General features: G+C 38.7%; 1 protein-coding gene across 8 annotated transcripts in view; it reads right to left on the reverse strand.

Moving 5' to 3' along the window:
* LOC134384581 (tRNA-splicing endonuclease subunit Sen15-like) overlaps positions 1–22,934 on the reverse strand; it is a 45,809-nt gene extending 22,875 nt beyond the window's left edge. For 3 of the 8 annotated variants that reach the window (XR_010024248.1, XR_010024247.1, XR_010024249.1), the window contains exons 1-4: positions 22,809–22,934; positions 20,280–20,361; positions 19,840–19,975; positions 1,565–1,959 (exon numbers count right to left, since the gene is read on the reverse strand). Coding sequence is in view for 4 of the 8 variants with exons in the window: in XM_063106183.1 (XP_062962253.1) it covers positions 2,030–2,051; positions 19,840–19,975; positions 20,280–20,361; positions 22,809–22,934 (366 nt within the window). In the remaining 4 variants the exon portion in view is untranslated. The other 5 variants (XM_063106182.1, XM_063106181.1, XM_063106180.1 and 2 more) reach the window with 3 other exon arrangements.
* Between the last annotated feature and the right edge of the window lie 1,014 nt (positions 22,935–23,948).

Genomic DNA, 23,948 nt, shown 5'->3' on the forward strand with positions numbered 1-23,948 from the left:
ACGGTGAGTGAGAAAGCCCCTGTCCTGGGCTATTCACAAATAAGGCTGTTCCTGCTATGCCACACAAACATGCTAATGCCTCACTCACATGCCCTTGACCTTACATTTCAGACTGTGGAGGGCCATCTTGCTCTGTCTCCTGTCAGTGACTCTCAAGAGATGGGGTATAAATGCCTCAGCCCCCTCGTCCCCTGGGTGGGATCGTTCTGAGGCATGCTCCATCCATGAGCGCAGTTTCCCATGCAGTCTCGGTCACTCACTGTGGAAGCCGGAGGAACAACACACCCATAACCGGCTGCCTCCTTTCCCTGCATCGCTCCTCCGCTGCCAGCTGGTGCTCTCTGTACTTCACAAACCAACGTCTTCCACTCAAATCCTTTTCTCAGGGTCTACTTCTGGAGGCATCCAAACTGAGACAGGATGGCCATCAGAGCAATGGGCAGAGAAGTGCAGCTGGATGGCGCGTGGGCCTGGCTCCGTCACCATGCATGTGGTGGCAGCCCCCGGGGGAGCCTGACCAGCACCCCCTTTCGCTCCTTGACTGCAGAGAGGTCTGGAGAGGACAGTCCAGCTGACTATGTCTCCTTAAATGTAGACTCTAACCTCTCCGGGTGGGATCATAATTGGGGATCTCAGTTGGCTCTGCCAGTGTAGGAACAGGACACTGGGAATTAATGTGTTTCAACAGAATGCATGAGATTTGGTGTCAGAAGTGCCTTGTTTGGATTCTGGCTGTACCACATCTAAGCTATGTGGCTATCTAACTTCTCTGGGCCTTATTTTCCTAATCTGTAAAATGGGATAATAATTGCTGCCCCAAAAGATTGTTCCAAGGATGATAGTAATAGCTCACAAGATTCTAGGAGGTTTATGTGAAGTTCATGTAGATCAAAAACCCTGCAAGGGTAAACCACAGGTTTCTTACCCAAATCTCTTGGAATCGGCTGAATTTTGGAACTCAGAATTCAGAGTTAATAAAGGTGATAGAGTGCATGTAACATATATTACAGAATCCCCATCAGGGTCTGGGGCAGTTCCCTAGGCTCGAACATACTATTTCTGCACTAAAAGTATGAAGATTTATGCTAAGTGGATCAAGCCTACAAAAAGTTGCAATTTGGAGTTGCAGATAAAGGATCATGGCCCAGAGAAGTTAAGCAATCTGTTCAGGGTCATACACCAGGATTTGAACCCTGGAGACTAGCCAGAGTCCCTGCTTTAACCACTACAATGCACTACCTCCAGCAATAAAACCTTCTCACAAGAATGAACGAAGGCATTAATGGACTTATATCCAATTCATAAGGGAGGTGAGAGCTGCTTTCCGTTAACATCATCAATATATGTATACAGATTATTTCTCCCAGAAATAAAATTAAAGATATGATCACATTTGAAATATTAATGCCAGAAAGTATCCACCTACAAAAAAATAATAGCTACTATTTCTTGAAAAGGTACCAAATAATTTACATATATTTATTTCATTTAATCCCCACAATAACCGTAAGAGATAGGTTTTATCAGTGTTACCCCCTTTCATAGATGAAAATAGGTAACTTACCCAGGGTCTCCCATAAATAAGTGTCAGGGCAGGACATCCAGTCTGGAGCTGCTGAAGCCTGTGCTCTTTCCACTACACCGCCTGCCTCCCAAGGGCTGTACGAGCTGCTGACCGTCATTTTGTGGTTCACCTGAGGTCACAGGCAGAGCCAGTGTCCAGAGCATTGAGACCTGGGCCTCGTGACCTTAAAAGGCCTTGCAGTGATTGATTTCCACTTTGGCAAGCTCTGCAACTCGATATCATTTCTTTTTGCTGCCCAGTCTTGCCACTCTAAGAACAGTACCCAGTGTTCATGAGAAGATGCAACAGAATTGACTGGAAAGAAAATTTTATCTTCTTCCAGTCCTGTCCATAGTGGTGCACCATTCCATATTTAGATAAATGCTCTGCACAGCCTAAGAGGCAATAAAAGCAAGCTAAAAGGCGCCAGACTCATGCCAGGAAACAATAAGAATCTGCAAGTTCTCATTCCTTTCCCAAAGAATGACTGTTTAAAAAACAAGAGACAATAAAAACAAGCAATCTCAGCAAACATAATAGTGCTTTCAGGTCTGGGGCATTTCATAATCTCGGGGCAGCAGAAGAAGGATATGGAAAGCAGGGTCCTCTTCTGTCTTTGCAGGTATGAGGTACAAAGCAGGGAACCTATACAGGTCTTAGCCTGAACTACTGGTAAAGTCAGGGAAGAGCACTGACAGGAAGTCATGGGCTGGCCTGAGGGGTCATGTCGATGCCCGAGGTATCAGCTACTGTCCTGCAGACCAGATTTGAACGCTGGTGTTTCAGAAAGACGAAAATGAGTTCGAGAGACCACTGAGTTTCATTCATTTGTGGATTTGAGAGCTTACTGAGCAACCAAGGTCCAAGGTCCCCAATCCTATGGCGAACCCCTATTCTGGGCTCCCCCAGAATGTTGTAATTCCTGCATTATTTATAGCCATGTATGTTTCAGTCACTAACCATCTTCCACTACTGTTATTTTTACATATGTATTATCTTTTCTACTAAAACAGTCCATAGTTATTTCATATCCTCTATAAAGGCTACTATGTTATCTACTAAACTGAGATTTTTAAGTGGGCCTATGTAACTCAAAGGCCTTTTTAGTCATCTCTTCTACAAGTTGAGGTCCATGAGTAGTTTACTTTTCCAATCCTGTGAAGCATCATATTTGGGGACCCTATTGAGTCCCTTTCATTTCTGCACTCATACAAACCAATTTTTAAGAAATTTTTTATTTACTTTTTATTTTTTATTTTATTATACATACATGTGGGGTACAATGTTGATTTTCAATAATTGTGTAGAATGTGTGGTGGTTAGATCAGTACAGTTAGTTTATTCATCATTACAACACGCAATCATTCTTTGTGTCCTTGACCAATTCCTCATTAGCCCCGCTCCTTCCCCCTCCCCTTTTCCAACTTCTAGTTTTCTAAAAGTTCAATGTATTACTGTGATTGTTGTTTCTTTCTTTCTTTCTCTCTGTCTTTCTTTATTGTTCATTTGTTTATTTATGGATTCAGCTCACAGTTATGAGTGAGAACATGCAGTATTTCTCTTTCTGTTCCTGGGTTGTTCACTTAGGATAATTTTCTCCAGGCTCATCCATGTTGTTGCAAATGGTAGAATTTCATTCTTTTTTATGGCTGAGTAGTATTCCATTGTGCATATACACCACAATTTCCTTATCCAGTCATCCATCGATGGACAGTTACGTTGGTTCCATTTCCTGGCTGTTGTAAATAGAGCTGCAGTAAACCTGGGAGTGCAGGTATCCCTTCGACCTCATGTTTTCGAGTCCTCTGGATATATCCCCAGGAGTGGGATTGCTGGGTCATATGGAAGTTCTATCTGTCGTTTACAAACCAATTCTTGCTTGAGCACATCTCTGCCTTGTAATAGCTCGCTAAAAAAATAAGTAATAACCATCCTCTTCCCTGGAGATGAAGGCTTGCCAGGCACTTGGCCTGCCTTTTAAATGATCACCAGCAACACATTACCACATGCCTTTCCATCTCATCTACAGGTCTTCATCTCCCCAGCCTTCAATATCAGTGTCTGTGCCGCCCACCATCCAACTGCTAAGCCAATGTAACATATTTTAGGTTTTTCTTACATTAACCTCACTTCAAAGTGCCAATTTCTAAATTTACCAGGGAAATTAACACAAGCTGCTATAATAAATAAACTCCAGAATTTCAGGGACCTAACCCAAAATAGTTTTGTTTCTTCCTTAAGAAATAGTCAATGTGGGTGTTCCTGGGTGGCAACTGTCTTCCACGTGGTGATTCAAGGACTCCAGCCTCCATACATCTTGTGGTCCCACCATCTCCTGAGGCCTCTTTGTCTTCTGCTTCCAGCCAACAGAAAGAGAAAGAAAGAAACGGGGGAGAAGGCCATCCTCTTCTAAATCCTCAGCTCAGGAGTGACGCACAGCAACTGCATCCACGGCCTTATGTTCCGTGTCCACACCTAGATGCGAGGAAAGGCTGCTCGCTGTCCTGCCACTTGAGCCTAATAATAATCACAGCTACAGCATGTGATGCATCTGCACTTCACAAACTGTGTAGGTTAACTATCTCATGTAATATATACAACAATCCTGAAAAGTAGGAATTAGAAATGAAAAAAATACATAAATATGTATATCAGTCTCTGAGCCTCAGTGACTATAAGCACTATAATATACTATATATAAATACATATTCTGGGGCTCAGAAAGGATAAAAAAGTTGCTCAAAGTCACATACCCAGGAAGCAGCAGATGTGAGTCAGACATGCCTCATACTTAAGCCCCTTCCCTTCTTTTGTCCCATGGAGCAAGAGTTATTTTGATGCATTTTGAGGTTGGTCGATGGGAAGGATTAAGGATAATGACTCAAGCTGGATTTTGAAAAGTAAGCATCTGCCTGTCCAAAGAGCTATTGAGATTGGAGAATGACATTTCTGGTTGAAGAAATATGTGCAAAGGCACTGAGGCCTGAATGAGTATGGGATGTCTATGGAAGACTTACCTTAGAAAGAATTATATTTAGACGATAGTAACCCAAGAGTCTTACGAATACATATATCATGTCCTAAACTTTCAGCCACCCCTTTCTAACATGTTCCTGAGAGAACTATATACCTATAGAACTATGGTAAAGGAAAGAAAGTCATGTGCCCCATTCTCAGATGAAGCACCAAAGAAGCCTTATTCATCCACATATTAAGTCCCAAAGAAAAGTTTCAAAGATAACAGAACGCCTCCTTGGGAATCAAGCCAATGCCTTCCTAGTAAAAAGTCAAGGCAGCTAAAATCCCAGGGGCTTTACTGAACAATCAAGTGCCTGTGTGGCTATTCACCACAGTGGGAAGTCATTCTGCTAAAATAAACCACAAACTTTTTTTCTTTTCTTTTCTTTTTTTTTTTTTTTGAGGGTAAGAGGAAAAAAGAGCTGTGTCAATTAAAACAAGCTGCAAGAATTGGGGGTTTCACCAGCAACAGATTTCCAATAGAGGTAGAGTGAGGACACACACTCTTGATATGCAGCAAAACCAAATGACAGAAGACATTTTACCAGTTATTAGACTTCAGGCCTCAAATAAAATAATGGTCATTAAATGTATCTGTAGAGGCAGTCTCTTCCCTAGCGAAACAATGCTCAACATCACTCAGCATTTGGGAAATGCAAATCAAAACCACACTGAGATACCATCTCACTCCAGTTAAGATGGCTAATATCCAAAAGACTGAGGATGATAAATGCTGGCGAGGTTGCAGAGAAAAAGGAACTCTCATATGTTGTTGGTGGGACTGCAAAATGGTGCAGCCTCTATGGAAAATGGTATGGAGGTTCCTCAAACAATTGCAGATAGATCTACCATACGACCCAGCTATCCCACTGTTGGGAATATACCCGGAGGAATGGAAATCAGCAAGTCGAAGGTATACCTGTTCTCCAATGTTCATCGCAGCACTCTTTACACTAGCTAAGAGTTGCAACCAGCCCAAATGTCCATCATCATCAGATGAGTGGATACAGAAAATGTGGTATATCTACATAATGGAATACTACTCTGCTATAAAAAAGAATGAAATACGGCCATTTGCAATGACACGGATGGACCTAGAGAGAATTATATTAGGTGAAATGAGTCAGGCACAGAAAGAGAAATATCACATGCTCTCACTTATTTATGGGAGCTAAAAATGAATAAATACACAAATAAACTGGGGGGGGAGAAGAAGACACAACAGTTACAATTCCTTGAAGTTGATACGACAAGCAAATAGATATAAAGTTGTATGGAGGGAGGGGGTAGAGGGAGGAGGGGGGAGGTTTCGGTAATGGGCCACAATAATCAACCACATTGTATATTGACAAAATAAAATAAAATAACTAAACTAAAATAAAATAAATGCATCTGTAATAAAAACTACACTTTTGGAGAGTGGAAATATTTTTTAATTACAGAGAAATAATAATGGAATGTCCTTTAAGGAAATTAAGGATTAAATCTCATAACTAAAAATGTGTTTAGAAATGTTCTAAAGAAGGAACTCAGCTCTAGTAACCATTTACTCCATTGTTTGTATACCAAGACTTGATAAACTATGGTTGCCTGGTTTTTTTTATGGTCCATGAGTCAAGAATGGTCTTTACATCTTCAAATGTACATTTTTAATGGTTATATAAGTACCTACCTAATAGCCCCAATTTTTCCATTCAGTCCACAAAACCTGAAATATTTACTATCTGGTTTGATGACTCCTATTCTATACCATGAAAAAGGGTAAGAATAAGAATTATAAGTATGAACCCAGGGCAATGTACTCTTTAAAAAGACACTAGGGAAAAAGAAGGGGTGAAAGGGCACGGAAACACGGATGAAAAATAATTTAACTAAAAGGTAAGGAAGCTATTCATAGCACTGGCAGATCACCTCTTCAGACTTGTGATTTGTACTTTGTCCTCACGACACACATTATAGTTAAAGTGTAAAGTGTGGAAAATGGTGATAAACCTTGGAAGCAGATGAATTTTGTAGACATTCTAATTTTTTGGAAACTCTTGGAAAGTTGCTTGCTCGTATGTGCTTTAAGGTATCATTTAGCAAGTTTCTGCTGCAGGAACTTAGTAGCTGAAAAGAGTTCATTCAACAAATACTTATTTAGTACTATGTACCAGGTACCAGGTTACGTACTGGGGAAATAGCAATGAACAATCAAAGAATACCAAATACACAATATTTTGAGTAGCAATGTGGCAAGTGTTATAAAGGAGGACCACTCTTAGTTGGTCCAGGAGGCTTAAGAGTGGTAACAGAGTGGTAACGCTTGCCGTGGAAGTGGTGAGAAATGGACAGATTCCATAGGATTTGTTGATAAATAAATTGTGGCATATAAGAAATGGGAAGAATATAAACTAAGAAATTATAGCAAGGTTACAGGATTCAAGGGTAATATACAAAAGTCCATTGTATTCCTACATACCAGCACTGCTGAATTCTGCCAAACGTTTAAAGAAGAATTAATACAATTCTTCTCAAACTATTCCAGAAAATCAAAGCAGAAGGCATTTTCCTAAACTCATTCTATGAGGCCAGCATTGCCTTAATACCAAAAGCAGACAAGGACACAACAAAAAAAGAAAATACAGGCCAACATCCCTAATGAACACAGGTGCAGAAATTCTCAACAAAATACCAGCAAACCAAATTCAACAACACATCAAAAAGATTACATACCATGATCAAGTGGGATATACATCCTAGGGATATAAGGATAGTTCAACATATGCAAATCAATAAATATGATAAACACATCAACAAAATGAAGAAAAAAAACCATATGATCATCTCAATAGATGTAGAAAAAGCATGTGACAAAATTCAACATCCCTCTGTGATAAAAACTTTCAACAAATTAGGTAAAGAAGGAAAGTATGTCAACACAATAAAGGCCATATATGATAAACTCACAACTAACATCATACTGAATGGGGAAAAATTGAAAGCTTTTCCTCTAGGAATTAGAACAAGACAAGGATGCCCACTCTCATTGCTATGATTTAACATACTATTGGAAATTCAAGTCAAAGCAATTAGGCAAGAGAAAGAAATAAGGGGCATCCAAACTGGAAAAGAGGAAGTAAAATTGTCCCTGTGTGCAGATAAAATAATTTAACATACAGAAAAATCTAAAGAATCTGTCAAAAAAAACCTCTTAGATCTGATAAATGAATTCAGTAAAGTCGCAGGATATAATATTTACAAAAATCATTGGTGTTTCTATATATACTAACAATGAACTAGCTGAAAGTGAAATCAAGAAAGCAATCCCATTTACAATAACTACCAAAAAAACTCCAAAAAAACAAATAAATTTAACTGAGGAGGTGAAAGATCGCTACAATGAAAACTACACAACACTGATGAAAGAAATTAAAGAGGACACAAAAAAATTGAAAAATATTACATGTTTATGGACTAGAAGAATTAATATTATCAAAATGAACATACCACCCAAAGCATCCTACAGATTCAATGTAACCTCTATCAAAATACCAATGACATTCTTCACAGAAACAGAAAAAACAATCCTAACGTACAAATGGAAACACAAAAGACCCCAAATAGCTAAAGCAATTTTGAGCAAAAAGAATAAAGTGGGAGGCATTATACTACCTGACTTCAAATTATACTACAAAGCTATAGTAATCCAAACAGCATGGTACTGGCATAAATACAGACACATGGATCAATGGAACAGAATAGAGAACCCATAAATAAATCCACATAACTATGGCCAAATTATCTTTGATAAAGATGCCAAGAACTTACATTGTTAAAAAGACAGCCTCTTCAATAAACAGTGCTGGGAAAACTGGATATCCATATTCAGATGAAAGACACTATAAACCAATCTCTCACCAGATTCCAAAATTAGCTCAAAATGGATTAAAGACTTAAATGGAAGACCTGGTATCACAAAACTACTAGAAGAAAACACAGGGGAATCACTCTAAGACATCAGTCTGGGCAAAAATTTCATGGAGAAAGCTTCTAAAGCAGAGGCAACAAAAGCAAAAATAAACAAATGGGATTATATCAAAGTAAAAAGATTCTGCACAGCAAAAGAAACAGCAACAGAACAAAGAGGCAACTGGCAGAATGGGAGAAAATATTTGCAAACTATTCACCTTATAGGTATTAATATCCAGAATATACAAGGAACTTAAACAACTCAACAGCAAAAAACAATCTGATTACAAAATGGGCAAATGACTTGAATAGACATTTTTCAATAGAAGACATACAAATGGACAACAGGTATATAAAAAAATGCTCAACATCACCAATCATCAGGGAAATACAAATCTAAACCACAATGAGATATCATCTCACCCCAGTTAGGCTATTTTCAAAAAGTCAAAAAATAACAAATGTTGGTGAGGGTGGGGAAAAAAGGGAACTGTTGTGGGAATGTAAATTAGTACAGCCATTATGGAAAACTGTATGGAGATTCTCAAAAAACTATAAATAGAACTACCATATGATCCAGCAATCCCACTGCTGGATATTTATCCAAAGGAAAGGAAATCAGCATACCAAAGAGAGATGTGCACTCCTACGTTTATTGAAGCACTATCCACAATGGCCAAGATATGAAATAAACCGAGGTGTCCATCGATAGTTGAAAGGATGAAGAAAAATGTGGTATATATACACAATAGAATACTACTCAGCCATGAAAAAGAATAAAATCCTGTAATTTATAGCAACATGGATGAACCTAGAAGACATTATAATAAGGTGAAATAAATCGGATACAGAAAGATAAATATCACATGTTCGCACTCACATGTGGGAGCAAAAAGAAAATTTTAATGCATTTTTAGAAGCGGAGAGCAGAACTGTGGTTACTAGAGGCTGGGGAGGGGAGATAGGGAAAGGTTGGTTAAAGGATGCTAAATTACAGCTAGATCAGAAAAATAAGTTCTAGTGGTAGTGCTAGGCACCTATAATTAACAATAATTTATTGTATGCTCTCAAATGGCTAGAAGAAAGGAACTCAAATGTTCTCATCACAAAGAATGGATAAATTTATGTAACGATGAATATGAAAACTACCCTGTTTTCACCATCACACACACATTGTACACATGTATTGAAATAAAATCTGTACCTCATATATATGTATAATCAGTACATTTCAATTAAAAATAAATTCCTTTTAAAAAATTAGCAACAACAACAAAAATAACTTTACTTCAATAAAGAAAACAAAAACAAAAATCAGAAAATCATTAACCATTTTCCCCCTCATAATTTAGATCCTTCTGAAAGTCACTTAAAGTATTTTCCCATTTACAACTACCTGTAATACTAATACTATTACAGAAACCTGTAATAGTTGTGGCAGAATATAGTCTGGTGTAATATACTTCTTTTCTTTTAAGGCAGTCAGCAAACATCAATGGCAAGGTGGTCCAAACAGAAGGTAATCAAGCTATCCAAACACAAATTTGACTTCATTTGCAACCTCAGCACTGTAAAAGACAGGTCCCTAGCTTTTAGTAAGGATTCCTGTGGTCATCTCATCTTTAAATCCATCAGATCTCTTTGACCTTTGTAAATCTATGAATATAATTTTATACTATTGTTGTGTCTGGGGAAACTGTACTCATACTTCTAGTCATTTACCAAAGTTGCTACATGGATTCCTTAAATTCACCTTAGCAAGAAACGTCTAGAGTATTCTCCATATGGATACACCATTCATACACATAAATTAATATGGTATTTTATAATGCAAACTAAAAATTATTTTACATTAGTTTTAGGAAGTATTTTTAGATGGGAGAAAAAGGAGAGGTGTCCTTCCCTTCAAGAAACACTAGCAATTAATCACCGTACACTCCATCAGCATAATTTCCCCACCAGATCAGAAATGGGAACTTTACCAATTTTATTCTCCCACTGGAGATCAGCAATTAGCATTAAATCAACATTTTCAAAAGGACTAGTATACACAAGACTTTCTAATACCTGAAAATATGACAAAGTGTTTTAACTATGTTCATATACTACGTATAACTGCTTTACAGAAAACACTAGTCACAAACTGTACTTGTGCTCAAAGTAATGCATTCACTTAAAGGCCATTTAAATGCACATTTACCCTGTAATGAGAACTGTTTCCACTCTTGCCAGAAACTATATAAACAAAATCACCAGGCCCAAAGCCTGGGAAAATAAGTGGGAAATGGATAGAAAAACCGTTTAGGCATTCTCAGAAATGCACACAGATATAACATTAAATGTTGCCTAGAATTGTTATCTTTTATGGGGTCAGCAAACACATATATAATATAAAATAAATAATGGAAAGAATAAATCATGTAAATGTATATGCCACTCTGCCACTCAACAGTCAAGTGGCAAGACAGCTATTAAAATGGTTGTAACTAATATAGTGGGATTGTTTGTCATCACTAAGGAAATGTCTTATAACTAAGTTGTAGTTAATAATATAAATGACAGAGTTTGGTCCAGTTTACGAACAACAGATTCCAAAACTTGAAAACTTCAACTATCTCAACAGGAGATAGTTATCAGTCCTGGTATGCTATATGCTCTTTGTATTATTTACAAATTAATATTTCTTAAGCCAGGCACAAAAGTATTTATTATAAAAGAAAAGATGGATTTATATGATTATATTCAAAGTTATATTCAAATTAATAACTATTAAAAAAAACAAATTAACAACTGTTATTCATTAAAGGATACCGTAAAGATAGTGAAAGATGGATTTTAAAATTGCAAAACTTAACCATCTAAGGATTATTATCAAGATATATAAAGAAATCATACAAGTCGATGAGAAACTACAGGCAACCCAATAGGTAAAGGATATGAACAGGCATTTCTTAAGAGAGGAAATAATAAATAGGCAAAGAAATGTCCAATATTTTTAGTGATCAGAGAAATGCAAATTAAGACCACAATGAGATAACTCATTCAACGGACAAAAATTTGAAAGTCTGACACGACCAAATGTTGGAGACGATACAGTTCCAATGGATCCTGTTTACACTGCTGGTGCAACCACTTTGGAAATAGTTTGAAATTATCTCCTACAGTTGAATATTTTTAGTAACACTCCATCATCAGGAGAGTGGGTGTGAAAACTGAGATACAATGACACTATGGAATATACAGCAGCCTAAATAATGCACAATAGCGAATTAATTTTAGCAATATAATTTCCAGTACATAAGGTGAGCCTCAAAAAGACTGCATATCTTTTAAAAAGATAAAAACCTCTAAAATAAAACAATTCCCAGTGAATATGGGATTCAGGATGACAGTTACCATAGGTCAGTGGAAGCAGGGAAAGGAGGGGTCCTATAAGATTAGATCCCAGTAATTGTTAAGTATCTAGTTTGTTTTGGGTGGTGGGTTCAGAGATACTTGCCACATTATTAAAAATAACTAAATAAATAAATAAATAAAAGCCAGGCATGGACTAAGAATGAGAGTAAGTCATGAAACAAAGATATGTTTAATCCAATTTTGTGCACCTAAGATTTATAAAAAAGCCACCTCACCCCACCAAAAAAAAGAAATGCATTAGTTAAAAATCTTAAAAGTTTTTTTCCCTCTAAGATGGCTGCCTAGAGAGGTATGGCGCTAGCCCCCTCCCCATAAAAAGAGATCAAAACAACAGACAAGTATATTTTGACTGGAACCGGAGGAAACACAGTGCAGAGCACCAGGAGAGTAAGGAGATTCTTGTGAAACACAGAAGAAGGGAATGGCGCATAGAGGGCAGAGAAGAGCAGGGCATCCAGCCTTAGCCCTGCTACGGGGACCCACCCAGAACCAGGCGGAGAGAAAGGAGTGTGGAAAAGACCCTGGCTATTCCTACCACCGCCACAAATGCCAGTGATCCCTGCCTTGGGGGGATCCCCAGTCTTTTTGGGACCCACACCTGAATTCACTCAGTACCCACTCCCCCCCAAGCTGGCAAGCAGACCTACTGAGCGGGAAATCAACTAAAAAGTAGCGAGTCCCCACATTCATCACCTGCCTTGCATCATGGCCTGTGGAAGCTAAACCTACAACAAACTACTTGGTCCACAACTAACTCGGCGGCAGCCCTGACTCCCACTGGGACCCTCCACAGGCACCCACAGGCACACACAGGCACCGATAGGGCCACAATCCCAAGGACTTGAAGACTAGACCCGTGTGCTGAACCCAGCCAGCCTGGGTCCCTTTGTCTAGAGGCACTGCCTGCATTTTGTGGTGCTCACTTGGGCACTGGCAGGGTCAGAGCACAGGCTGCCTGGAGCCTCTGACAGAGTGACTTAGACCCCAGTGTCTGGATTAACACAACACCCTCCTCTTCCTCCCCAAGGTAGGATGCTTCTGGGCTCAGCAGCACCCTTGCAGGCTCACATGGGGCTCAACAGCGATTGGGTAGCAGCTTTCTCTTCCTACAGCACACCTTCAGAGAGCCACTGGGTCCCGCATCATTCTCACAGGCTTGCTCCAGGCTCAACAGCTGAGCCAGTGGCCCTGTACAGACCTCCCAGGAACTGCTGTAACAGTATACATCTACCCACTGGCTGACAGCGGACCACCCACCCTGACAACAAACCCACCCCAACAAGAAACTGCCAAAGGCCCTTCCACCTAGGCCATGGCACTTACAGACAACTCTAAGATTGAAAACAGTAGAAGTTGCAGTGAAGGCTGCACTACCACACCGACCCAGATCCAAACTTAAAGTGCCCAACTAACTGTCAATATAGAATACTTCTATAAGAAACAGTCTCCCCCTTCAAAAGCCACTCCCAGAATTGAAAGAAGTGACTACACAACCAAATGCCCAGATGAGAAACATGAAAAAACAAGGAAGCTTGACTCTCACAAAAGAAGACTAAAATTCTCCAATACCAGACTCCAAACAATAGGAAATTGACAAATTGCCTGAGGAGGAATCCCAAAGGACAATACTAAGGAAACTCAAAATGATGGATGAAAAAATAAATAGAAATCACAATGAAGTCAAAAAGAAATTTGAGGACATTTATGGAAAATTCAACAAAGAGATACAAGCAATAAAAAAATAATCAGCGGAAATCCTGGAACTGAAGAATTTATTCAAAGAAATAAAAAATAATCTGAGAGCCTAAACAGCAGGCTAGAACAAGAAGAAGAAAGAATCTTCAAACTAGAAGACAGGCTTTTTGAACTAACACAGTTGGACCAAAAAAATAAAAAATAAAAAAAGAATTATAAAAAATGAAGAAAAACTGCAAAATCTTTCTGATAACCTGAAGTATAAAACATCTGTATTATAGGTATGCAGGAAGGGGAAGAGAAAGGAAGAGATATTAAAAACCTATTTAATGAAATAACAGCTGAAAACTTCCCAAATATTGGGAGAAAGATGGTCTTTCAGATTCAAGAAGCTCAAAGATCCTCAAACAGATTCAATCCAAAAAGGACCTCCCCAAGACACACTGTAGTCAAATTATCAAAAGTCAAAGACAAAGAAAGGATTCTAAAACAGCAAGAGAAAAGAGTCAAATTACCTATGAGGGAATCCCCATCAGGCTAATGGCAGACTTCTCAACAAAACACTTACTCTCTCTCCAGGAGAGAGTGGGATGACATATTCAAAGCACTGAAGGAAAAGAAACTGGCAACCAAGAATACCATATCCAGCAAAGCTTTCCTTCAGAAATAAAGGAGAAATAGCATCTTTCCCAGATACACAAAAACTGTGGGAATTCATCATGACAAGACTGGCCCTTCAACAATCCTCAAAGGGGCCCTACATCTGGAATCAAAAGAGAGATATATGTCACCATAAACACACGAGAAAGAATAAAAACCACTAGCAGAACAGATACACAAATGAGAAAGAGGAAGAAAATGTATTTTATCACTACAAAAAAACACCCAACAGCAAAGATAAACAATGAAAGGGAAAGAAAGGAACATAAGAAATATAAAATTATACAGAAATTAATAAAATGGCAGGAATAAAGTAATACCTTTCAGTAACAACTCTGAATATAGATGGACTAAAATCCTCACTTAAAACATATAGACTGGCTGAATGGATTAAAAAACTAAAATATATAGAATGGCTGAATGGATAAAAAACTAGACCTGACTATATGCTGCCTACAAAAACACACTTCACCAATGAAGACACACAGACTAATAGTGAAGGAATGGAAAAAGACATTCCATGCAAGCAGAAACCAAAAACAAAAAGGGGTTGTCATACCTGTAACAGACAAAATAGAGTTCAAACCAAGAACTATAAAAAGAGAAGAAGAAGGACATTACATAATGATAAAAGGATCAATGAAGCAAGAAGATATATCAATCATAAATATATATGCACCCAACATCAGAGCACCTAGATATATTACTGGATCTAAGGGGAAAGGTAGACCCCAACATAGTATCAGTTGGAGATTCGAGCATGCCACTCTCAGCACTGGACAGATCATTTAGACAAAGAATCAGCAGAGAAATATTGGATTTAAACAGCACCTTAGATCAAATGGACTTGACAGACATATAGACAACATTTCATCCAATAACGACAGAACATGCAATCTTCTCATCAGCAAATGGATTATTCTCCAGGACAGACCACATGTTAGGTCACAAATTAAGTCTCAACAAATTTTAAAATATTGGGCCGAGCCCGTGGCGCACTTGGTAGAGTGCTGCGCTGGGAGCGTGGCGACGCTCCCGCCGCGGGTTCGGATCCCATATAGGACTGACCGTTGCACTCACTGGCTGAGTGCCGGTCACGAAAAAACGACAAAAACAAATTTTAAAATATTGAAATCATATCAAGTATATTTTCAGACTACAATGGAATAAAATTAGAAATTAACAACAAATGAAACTGTAGAAATGATACAAATTCACCGAAATCAAACAACATGCTCTTGAACAACCAGTGGGTTAAAGAAAAAATAAAGCAGGAAATCAAAAAATTCCTTGAAGTGAATGAAAATACAAGCACAACTTTCCAAAACCTATGAGATACTGCAAAAGCAGTACTGTATTAGTCTGTTTTGTGTTGCTATAACAGAAATACCTGAGACTGGGTAATTTATAAAGAACAGAGGTTTATTTCGCTTACAATTCTGGGACAGCTGCATCTGGCACGTGCCTCAGGCTGCTTCTACTCATGGTGGAAAGCGGCAGGCAGCTGGCAGGTACAAGCAGATCACATGGCAAGAGGAAGAAAGTGGGAGGTCCCAGAGTCTTTTAAACAACCAGCTCCGGTGGGAACTAATGGAGTGAGAACTCACTCATTAATCCCCCCTCCCCCAGGGAGAGCACTAATCCATGCATGAGGGATCTGCCCTCATGACTCAATCAGTTTCCAACATTGCCACATTGGGAATCAAATTTCCACATGAGTTTTGGTGTGGACAACACATCCAAACTCCATCAAGTACCAAGAGGGAAGTTGATCGCAATAAGTGCTTACATCAAAAGAACAGAAAGACTTCAAATAAACATCCTAATGTTAAATCTCAAAGAACTTCAAATAAACAACCCAACATTAAATCTCAAGCTAACCTAATGTTAAATCTCAAACTGACCTAATTTTAAATTTCAAAGAAAAACAAGAGCAATCTAATCCCAAAACTAGCAGACAGAAAGAAATAATTAAGATCAGAGCAAACTAAATGAATAGAAACCAAAAGAATGATACAAAAAAATCAATGAAACGAAAAGTTGTTTTTTTGAGAGGACAAAGAAAATAGACAAGCCGTTGACCAAACCAACTTAAAAAAGAGAGAAGACCCAAATAACAAAAATCAGAAATGAAAAAGAAGACATCACAACCAATACCCAGAAATACAAAGAATCATAGAGACTATTATGAACAACCCTATGCCAATAAATTTGAAAACGTGGAGGAAATGGATAAATTCCTGGCACATACAGACTACCAAGACTGAACCAAGAAGTAATAGAAAACCTGAACAGACCAACAACAAGCAATAAGATTGATGCAGTAATCAGCAGTCTCCCAACAAAGAAAAGCCCAGGATCAGATGGCTTCACTGCTGTATTCTACCAAACGTTTAAAGAAGAATTAACACCTATCCTTTTCAAAGTATTCAAAAAAAATCGAAACACAGGCCATTCTTCCAAATTCATTCTATGAGGCCAACATCACCCTGATACCAAAATCAGACAAAGACAAAACAAAAAAAGAAAGCTACAGGCCAATATCCTTGATGAACATACACACAACAGTCCTCAATAAGATATTAGCAAACAGAATACAACAGCACATCAAAAAGATTATACACCATGATCAAGTGGGATTCATCCCAGAGTTGCAAGCATGGTGCAACATATGCAAATCAATAAATGTGATACACCACATTAAAAAAACAAGGACAAAAACCATATGATTATCTCAATTGATGTTTGACAAAATTCAGCATCCCTTGATGATAAAGACCCTCAACAAATTAGGTATGGAAGGAAAGTATCTTAACACAATAAAAGCAATATATGACAAACCCACTGCCAAAATCATCCTGAATGGGGAAAAACTGAAAGCTTTTCCTTTGAAAACAGGAATAAGACAAGGATGCCCACTCTCACCACTCTTGTTCAACACAGTGTTGGAAGTATTAGCCAGAACAATCAGGCAGGAGAAAGAAATAATGGGCATCCAAATTGGAACACACGAAGTTAAATTGTCACTGTTTGCAGAAGACACAATTCCACATATGGAAAAACCCATAACCTCTACAAAAAACTTCTAGAGCTCATAAATAAATTCAGTAAAATTGCAGATACAAAAAAAAAATCAGTAGTGTTCTCATACACCAAAAACAAACAAGCAGAAAAAGAAATTAAAAAAGCAAGCCCATTTACAATTGCTACCAAAAGAATAAAATACCTAGGAATAAATTTAACCAAAGAGGAGAAAGATCTCCACAATGAGAACTACACAACCCTGTTGAAAGAAATTAAACAGGACACCAAAAGATGGAAAGACATTCCAAGAGCATGGATTGGAAGAAATAATGTTGTGAAAATATCCATACTACCCAAAGCAATCTACAGATTCAATGCAATCTCCTTCAAAATACCAATGACATTCTTCACAGAAATAGAAAAACAATCCTAAAATTAATATGGAAAAACAAAAGAGCCTCAATAGCCAAAGCAATCCTGAGCAAAAAAGAATTAAACCAGAGGCATTACACTACCTGACTTCAAACTATACTACAAAGCTATAGTAACCAAAACAGCATGGTACTGGCATAAAAACAGACACTCCAACCAACGGAATAGAATAGAGAACCCAGAAATCAACCAAGGTACTTACAGCCAACTGATCTTAGAGAAGGCACCAAGAACATACATTGGGGAAAGGACAGCCTCTTCAGTAAATGGTTCTGGGAAAAGTGGATATCCATGTGCAGTAGAATGAAACTAGACCCATGCCTCTTACCATCTATCAAAATCAACTCAAAATGGATTAAAGACTTAAGTATATGACCTGAAACTATAAAACTCCTAGAAGAAAACATTTCAGGATGTAGGACTGGGCAAAGACTTTATGAATATGACCCCCAAAGCACAAGCAACGAAAGAAAAAACAAACATATGGGATTATATCAAACTAAAAAGCTTCTTCACAGCAAAGGACGCAATCAACAGAGTAAAAACATAACCTACAGAATGGGAGAAAATATCTGCAAACTATACATCCAATAGGGAATTAATATACAGAATATACAAGGAACTCCAACAACTTCACAGTCAAAAAACCCCCAAATAATCCAATTAAAAAATAGGCAAAGCAGTTGAATAGATATTTTTCAAAGGCAGAATAGAAATTTTTCAAAGGAAGATACATGAAAAAATGCTCAACATCACTAAGCATTAGGGAAATGCAAATTAAAAACACACTGAGATAATAACTGCATTTAGATAACCACATTGAGTCACCCCAGGTAGACTGACTATTATCAAAAAGACTGACAATAATGAATACTGGCAAAGATGTGGAGAAAAGGGAACTGTTCTACATTGTTGGTGAGACTGTAAATTAGAACAGTCATTATGGAAAACAGTACAGAGGGTTCTCAAACAACAACAGATAGATCTACCACACAATCCATCAATCCCACTTCTGAATATATACACAAAGGAATGGAAATCATCACATTGAAGGGATATCTGCACTCCCATGTTCATCCCAGCTCTATATACAACAGCCAAGATATGGAATCAGCCTAAATGTGCATCGATGGACAATTGGATAAGGAAAATGTAGTATACATACACAATGGAATACTACTCAGCCATAAAAAAGAATGAAAATCTGCTATTCTCAGCAACACAGGTGAGCCTGGAGAAAATTGTTAAGTGAAATAAGCCAGGCAAAGAAAGAGAAATACCACATGTCCTCACTCATAAGTAGGTAGGTAGGTAGGTAGGTGGGTGGGTAGGTGGGTGGGTGGGAGGGAAGGAGGGAGGGAGGGAGGGAGGGAGGAAGAAGGAAGAAGGACAGAAAAAAACAATAAAATGTCAAATTTTTAGTAGAGAACAGACCTATAGTTACTAGAGGTGAAAAAGGGGGAGAGGGATGGGTGTTAGCAAGTAATTGGGTAAGGGACACAAAGAATTATTACTATTTGTAATGATGAACATACTAATAATATTGATTTGATCATCATATACTGTCTACAAATACTGATAAGTCAACTTTGTACCCCATAAATATGTATAATCAGTTATGTTTCAATTCAAAAAATAATTCATTTAAATCTTAAAAATATATTAAAGAACAAAAAATTTTTAAAAGTCCCACAGCTGCATGAAGCTTTCTTTGACTTCAATTTGCATGTTAATCATGCTCTTCACCAATTCCTATAGCAGGTATGATTGGTATCACATTGTATACCTTACAATATATGTTGTTTCAAATGTAATGGCTTGCCTCCTTACCAAGAATATAAATATTTTCTGTTTCCTTAAGGATAGAATTTCTACCATTTATTCTTTCTCTAAGTGTTAAATAAATACTTGTTGAACTCTCATACTTAATTCCTCAAATGACCAAGAGTAAAGCTATGATCCCTGTACCCCAAATTCCTTGAAAAATGTTATATTACTACCTTTAATTTAATGATTCCTAGTGCTTTACTCAGAAAAGGAACTAATCTGTTAAACAAAGACCAAAATCACCAGTTCACCTGTTATGGCTGAGGGAAGCAGTGATGGGTACAGGCACCACAGTCTGGAACCCTTCCCCTTCTAGCTCTGTACCAACAAGGCAGATGAGCTGGAGTTCTGGTAATCCCACACAGCTTACTTCATGCCAACTTTTACCTGAAAGAGCATCATTGAATGGACAATAATGTTCAGCAAAAGCAAAAGATAAAAATACCAAACTTCTACCTAATACTCAGTTGAGCAAACACCACTTATAATGCCACCGCCTCTCTTTACTTTTCTAGTATTTTCTGTTACAAAGTAATTCCCAATATAAATGAAGAAATTACAAAATTGACAAAATTAATAGCAAATGCATAAATGATTGCTTAATATAATGCCAACGATGCTATACCCCAACTCAATCCCCCAAACCCATACCACAGCCCCAATAACAAAACAATATAAACAAACGACTTACTCTCCATGAGGTCCAGGTAAACCAAGAATGCTATATAGACTTGGGTGGCATCTCCTATATCTAATTCCATCATTTCTAAGTACTGAAAATCAAAATGCAATTGTCAAATAGAGAAGGAAGAATCTTTTAATCATTTCTTTCAATCAACAAGTATACATTAAATATCTCTTCTAGGTAATAGCAGTAGTTAAAAAGCAATACAAGATCTGACCTCTACCTCTAAAGAATTTGCAATTGTTAGGATAAACACATGCATACTTACAATTATTAGGCAAATAACAATAGATGACATTAAGTGATTAAAAACCATGTGAGTGGAATAAAAACACAGAACCCAACAGGTCAGAGGAGCTTTACTCAGGGAGATTGGTTGCTGAATGCTTCATGGCAGAAGTGGGATGCAAATTGAGCCCTGAAGGACATGATTTGAGTAAATGGAGAAGTAGAATAGTGTGGGTAATCACACAAAGGTGGGAATAAACCACACATATTTAAGGGCCTATAAAGAAACCTATCTGCCAGGAGTAGAGACATTTTTTAATAGGATTTTCATTGGGACATGTTGGTGGGGAGCTTCTATTTCCCTGGTCTCTTATTTGCATGGAAGAGAAAGTCTGCTAGAATACCATTCCTAGCCTCTCTCCTCACACCTTTTCACTCAAGAGTAGGGAGTTATTTAATTGCTGGATTTTAAAGAAGGAACTAAGCAAGGTGCTCCTTCTTTCAGACTTGCTGGTCAGCATAAGGGAACATTTTTCAGCAGCTTACTCCTGCAGGGAAAGCCTGAGACTGTCTAACTACATCAGTGACTAGGTGGATAAGCAAGGCTAATGCAGAGATGAGGTTTTGGCAGACTTGTGTGGGGGCAGATCTGAAGTCACATTCCCCCATGCGTTTCACCGTAAGTGTACAGGTGCAGGAGAATAGGGGTGTTATTAGTTGTCTACCTGAAGCCTCAAATGTGTTTGAAAATGACACAAAACGTAATTTCAGGCCAGGTTATAAGGTCTTGGTGGCCAAACTAAAAGTCTGAGTTTTGTCCATAAGGAAACACTGAGGATTTCTAAGCAGTAGAATAATATAAGTGCTGTGTGAGAATGACAAATCTGATACCATTTTACTGGATGAAACTAAGTAATTTCCAAATTGAGTAACAAAAAAATTGGACTGGAAAAACACTCACTATTATTTCTTTTCTGGTTTTTAAAAATCAATTCAGGAAGAATAATCAAAAGGGAAGATTTGGTGGTCATGATCTACACAGCCATTAACTTCAAAGAGAAAAAAAATCTACAAGCATGAAAACTGAATAGCAACACCAAATCTCGATGAGGCTTTAAAAATGTGTTATTGGTGTTTCATTTATTAAATACTTACATAGTGCTTTCTATATGTCAAAAATATTAACTGATTTAATCCTGTAATAACCCTACAAGGCAAATACTATTATTATCCCTGTTATTCAGGTGAGGAAACTAGGTGTAATGAGATGGAGCCACTTGGCCCAAATCACAAAGCTGCTAAGTGACAGAACCAGGATTCAAACTCAGTGAGTCTGACTTTGAGTTCATGCTCCTAACCACTATGCTACCCTGCCATGTTGTTTTCTTTTTATGGTACTAAATAATACTTCCATGCTATTGTTTCTTTTTCTCACTTGTTGGGGGAAGATGAAGGGGACAGAGCAGGAGGATAAAATCAAGTGAGAAGACGAAGAAGGCTTAATTTTTTTTAGACTTATATCTATAAAATTTTACCTTTCTTGACTGTTTTCAGATCATTATGAATTGTTGTTCTCAAATAGAAGAGTGCAATTCTACTAAAGTACCAGACCAGTCCCAGAGATTCTTACAAAATCCACATCTCTGCTCACTGTCCATTCACTGTTTGGGACATTACTGGTACAAGGCAGCAATTTCTCAAGCAGAAGCAAGCAAGGGACTAATCATCTTTACCTCCCTTGATGTGAATACAGAAAAATATACTCACAATGTGAGTAGCTCTGCTTTAGGCAAGAACCTATTCAAACTTTCCAAGAAATCCGATAAATTAGGAATCTGCACCTGTGCAAAATCATGATGAACACTCTGGGTCCAAGGCTAAGGTAAACGTGACTGTACCTAAACCTCTACCATGACGGACGCCTAGTTCATTATGGCCCACAAACTGTCTTGTATGGTTAATGTGAGAATTAAAGAAATTCACCCCCCCAAACGACCTCTATCTAAACAACAAAACTCAGGTATTGGTGGAGTGCTCATTGGCGGTCTCCAGCTTGAGGAGACTTTAATGTTTTGCCTTCAGTCTAAGGATGGCTTTAGTGAGGGGCTGGGGAAGGTGTCAGAGCGATCGTTCAACACGTCTAAACAAACAGAAAGGATACTGCCTGAGGCTGGCAGTAGTGCACAGCAGCCCCCGCCACCCACCCCACCCTCGGCTGTCCGGCCGGTCGGAAGGGGAGCGCGACCCGGGAGCTCCGCCTGCGGCCGGGGGCTGGACCGGCGCCCGGCTCCTCTTGCGCCTCCTCACCTTAGGGTGGGTGCCCATCCAGGCGTCCTCAGGGGCCCACGAGGGAGCGCCGCCACCGCTGCGAACGCCGCCCAGGCCCAGACTGCTGCAGCCGGCGGTCGGTTCGGCATCGCCGCGCTCCTCCATGCCGGCCCGCAGGGCGCACGCGTGGTGCACCACGACTTGCGCCCGGCCGGAAGCAGGGGCGCTCATGTCTGTATTCCGCTTCCCTGCCCTCTGCAGCGTCTGCGCTGGAGGGCTCAGGTACTGGGAGGAAAGTGAAATCAGCCCCTCCCTCTGACAGTGGTAGCTAGAACCTGTGCAAAAGCAGGTTCTAGTTTTACTCTGCGTTTATTATTAAAAGCTGGGCGGATTCGAGCGCGAGGAAGGTTCAAGCGAGCCCCGAGCCCAAAGCCCTTAACCCTCCTTAAGTCAGTGCTGCCTGCAGCTTTCTTGAAAAGTAGGGGTTAAGTCCTCTTTGCCTTCAGCATTGGGTCCCGGTCTCCTATTCCTGGGAATTTAAACCCTTATCCAATGCCCTGTTGTAGAAGTTTAACATCGAACCATATTTTTAGGGTGGACCTACCTTTCCGGATTAGAGGAAACATGAGTCGTTGAATGAGTGGTCAGAAAGGGAGGATAGAAACCAGCTTAAGTGTGTGACCTGGAAGCCAAGGAAAGGCAGAGTAGGACATAGCATTTCTGGTTTTACTCTATGTAAAACAGGGAAACATTAGAGGCTCCTGTTATGTTTTCATAGGGTCACTCTGACTGACTGAGGTGTTGAGAGTAGGTTGTAGGGGACAGGGACTGATTAGGAGCCTAGTGTATTAACCAGGGCAAGAAATGACTCTCAAAATTCAAAGTCCCAGATACGTAGGGCAGAACTTCCACTTTCAGACATGATAGACTAAAACTCTAGTGGCTGATCCTCCAGCGGAAAACAACTATAGAACTTGGACATGACACAAAAAGCGACTGCCTGAATATACTGGAATGCAACACAATCAGAAATTACAGAGGAAAAAGTGAACTTGATGGTAGAAATCATCCAAAGTGAACAGCAAAGAGAAAAATAATTTTAAAAAATGAGCAGAGCCTCAGAGACTTGCTATATGATTAAAAAAAAAAAAATCCCACATACATGTAAATGGGATAACA

The sequence above is a fragment of the Cynocephalus volans genome, chromosome 8, assembly GCF_027409185.1.
Source record: "Cynocephalus volans isolate mCynVol1 chromosome 8, mCynVol1.pri, whole genome shotgun sequence".
Lineage (NCBI taxonomy): Eukaryota > Metazoa > Chordata > Mammalia > Dermoptera > Cynocephalidae > Cynocephalus > Cynocephalus volans.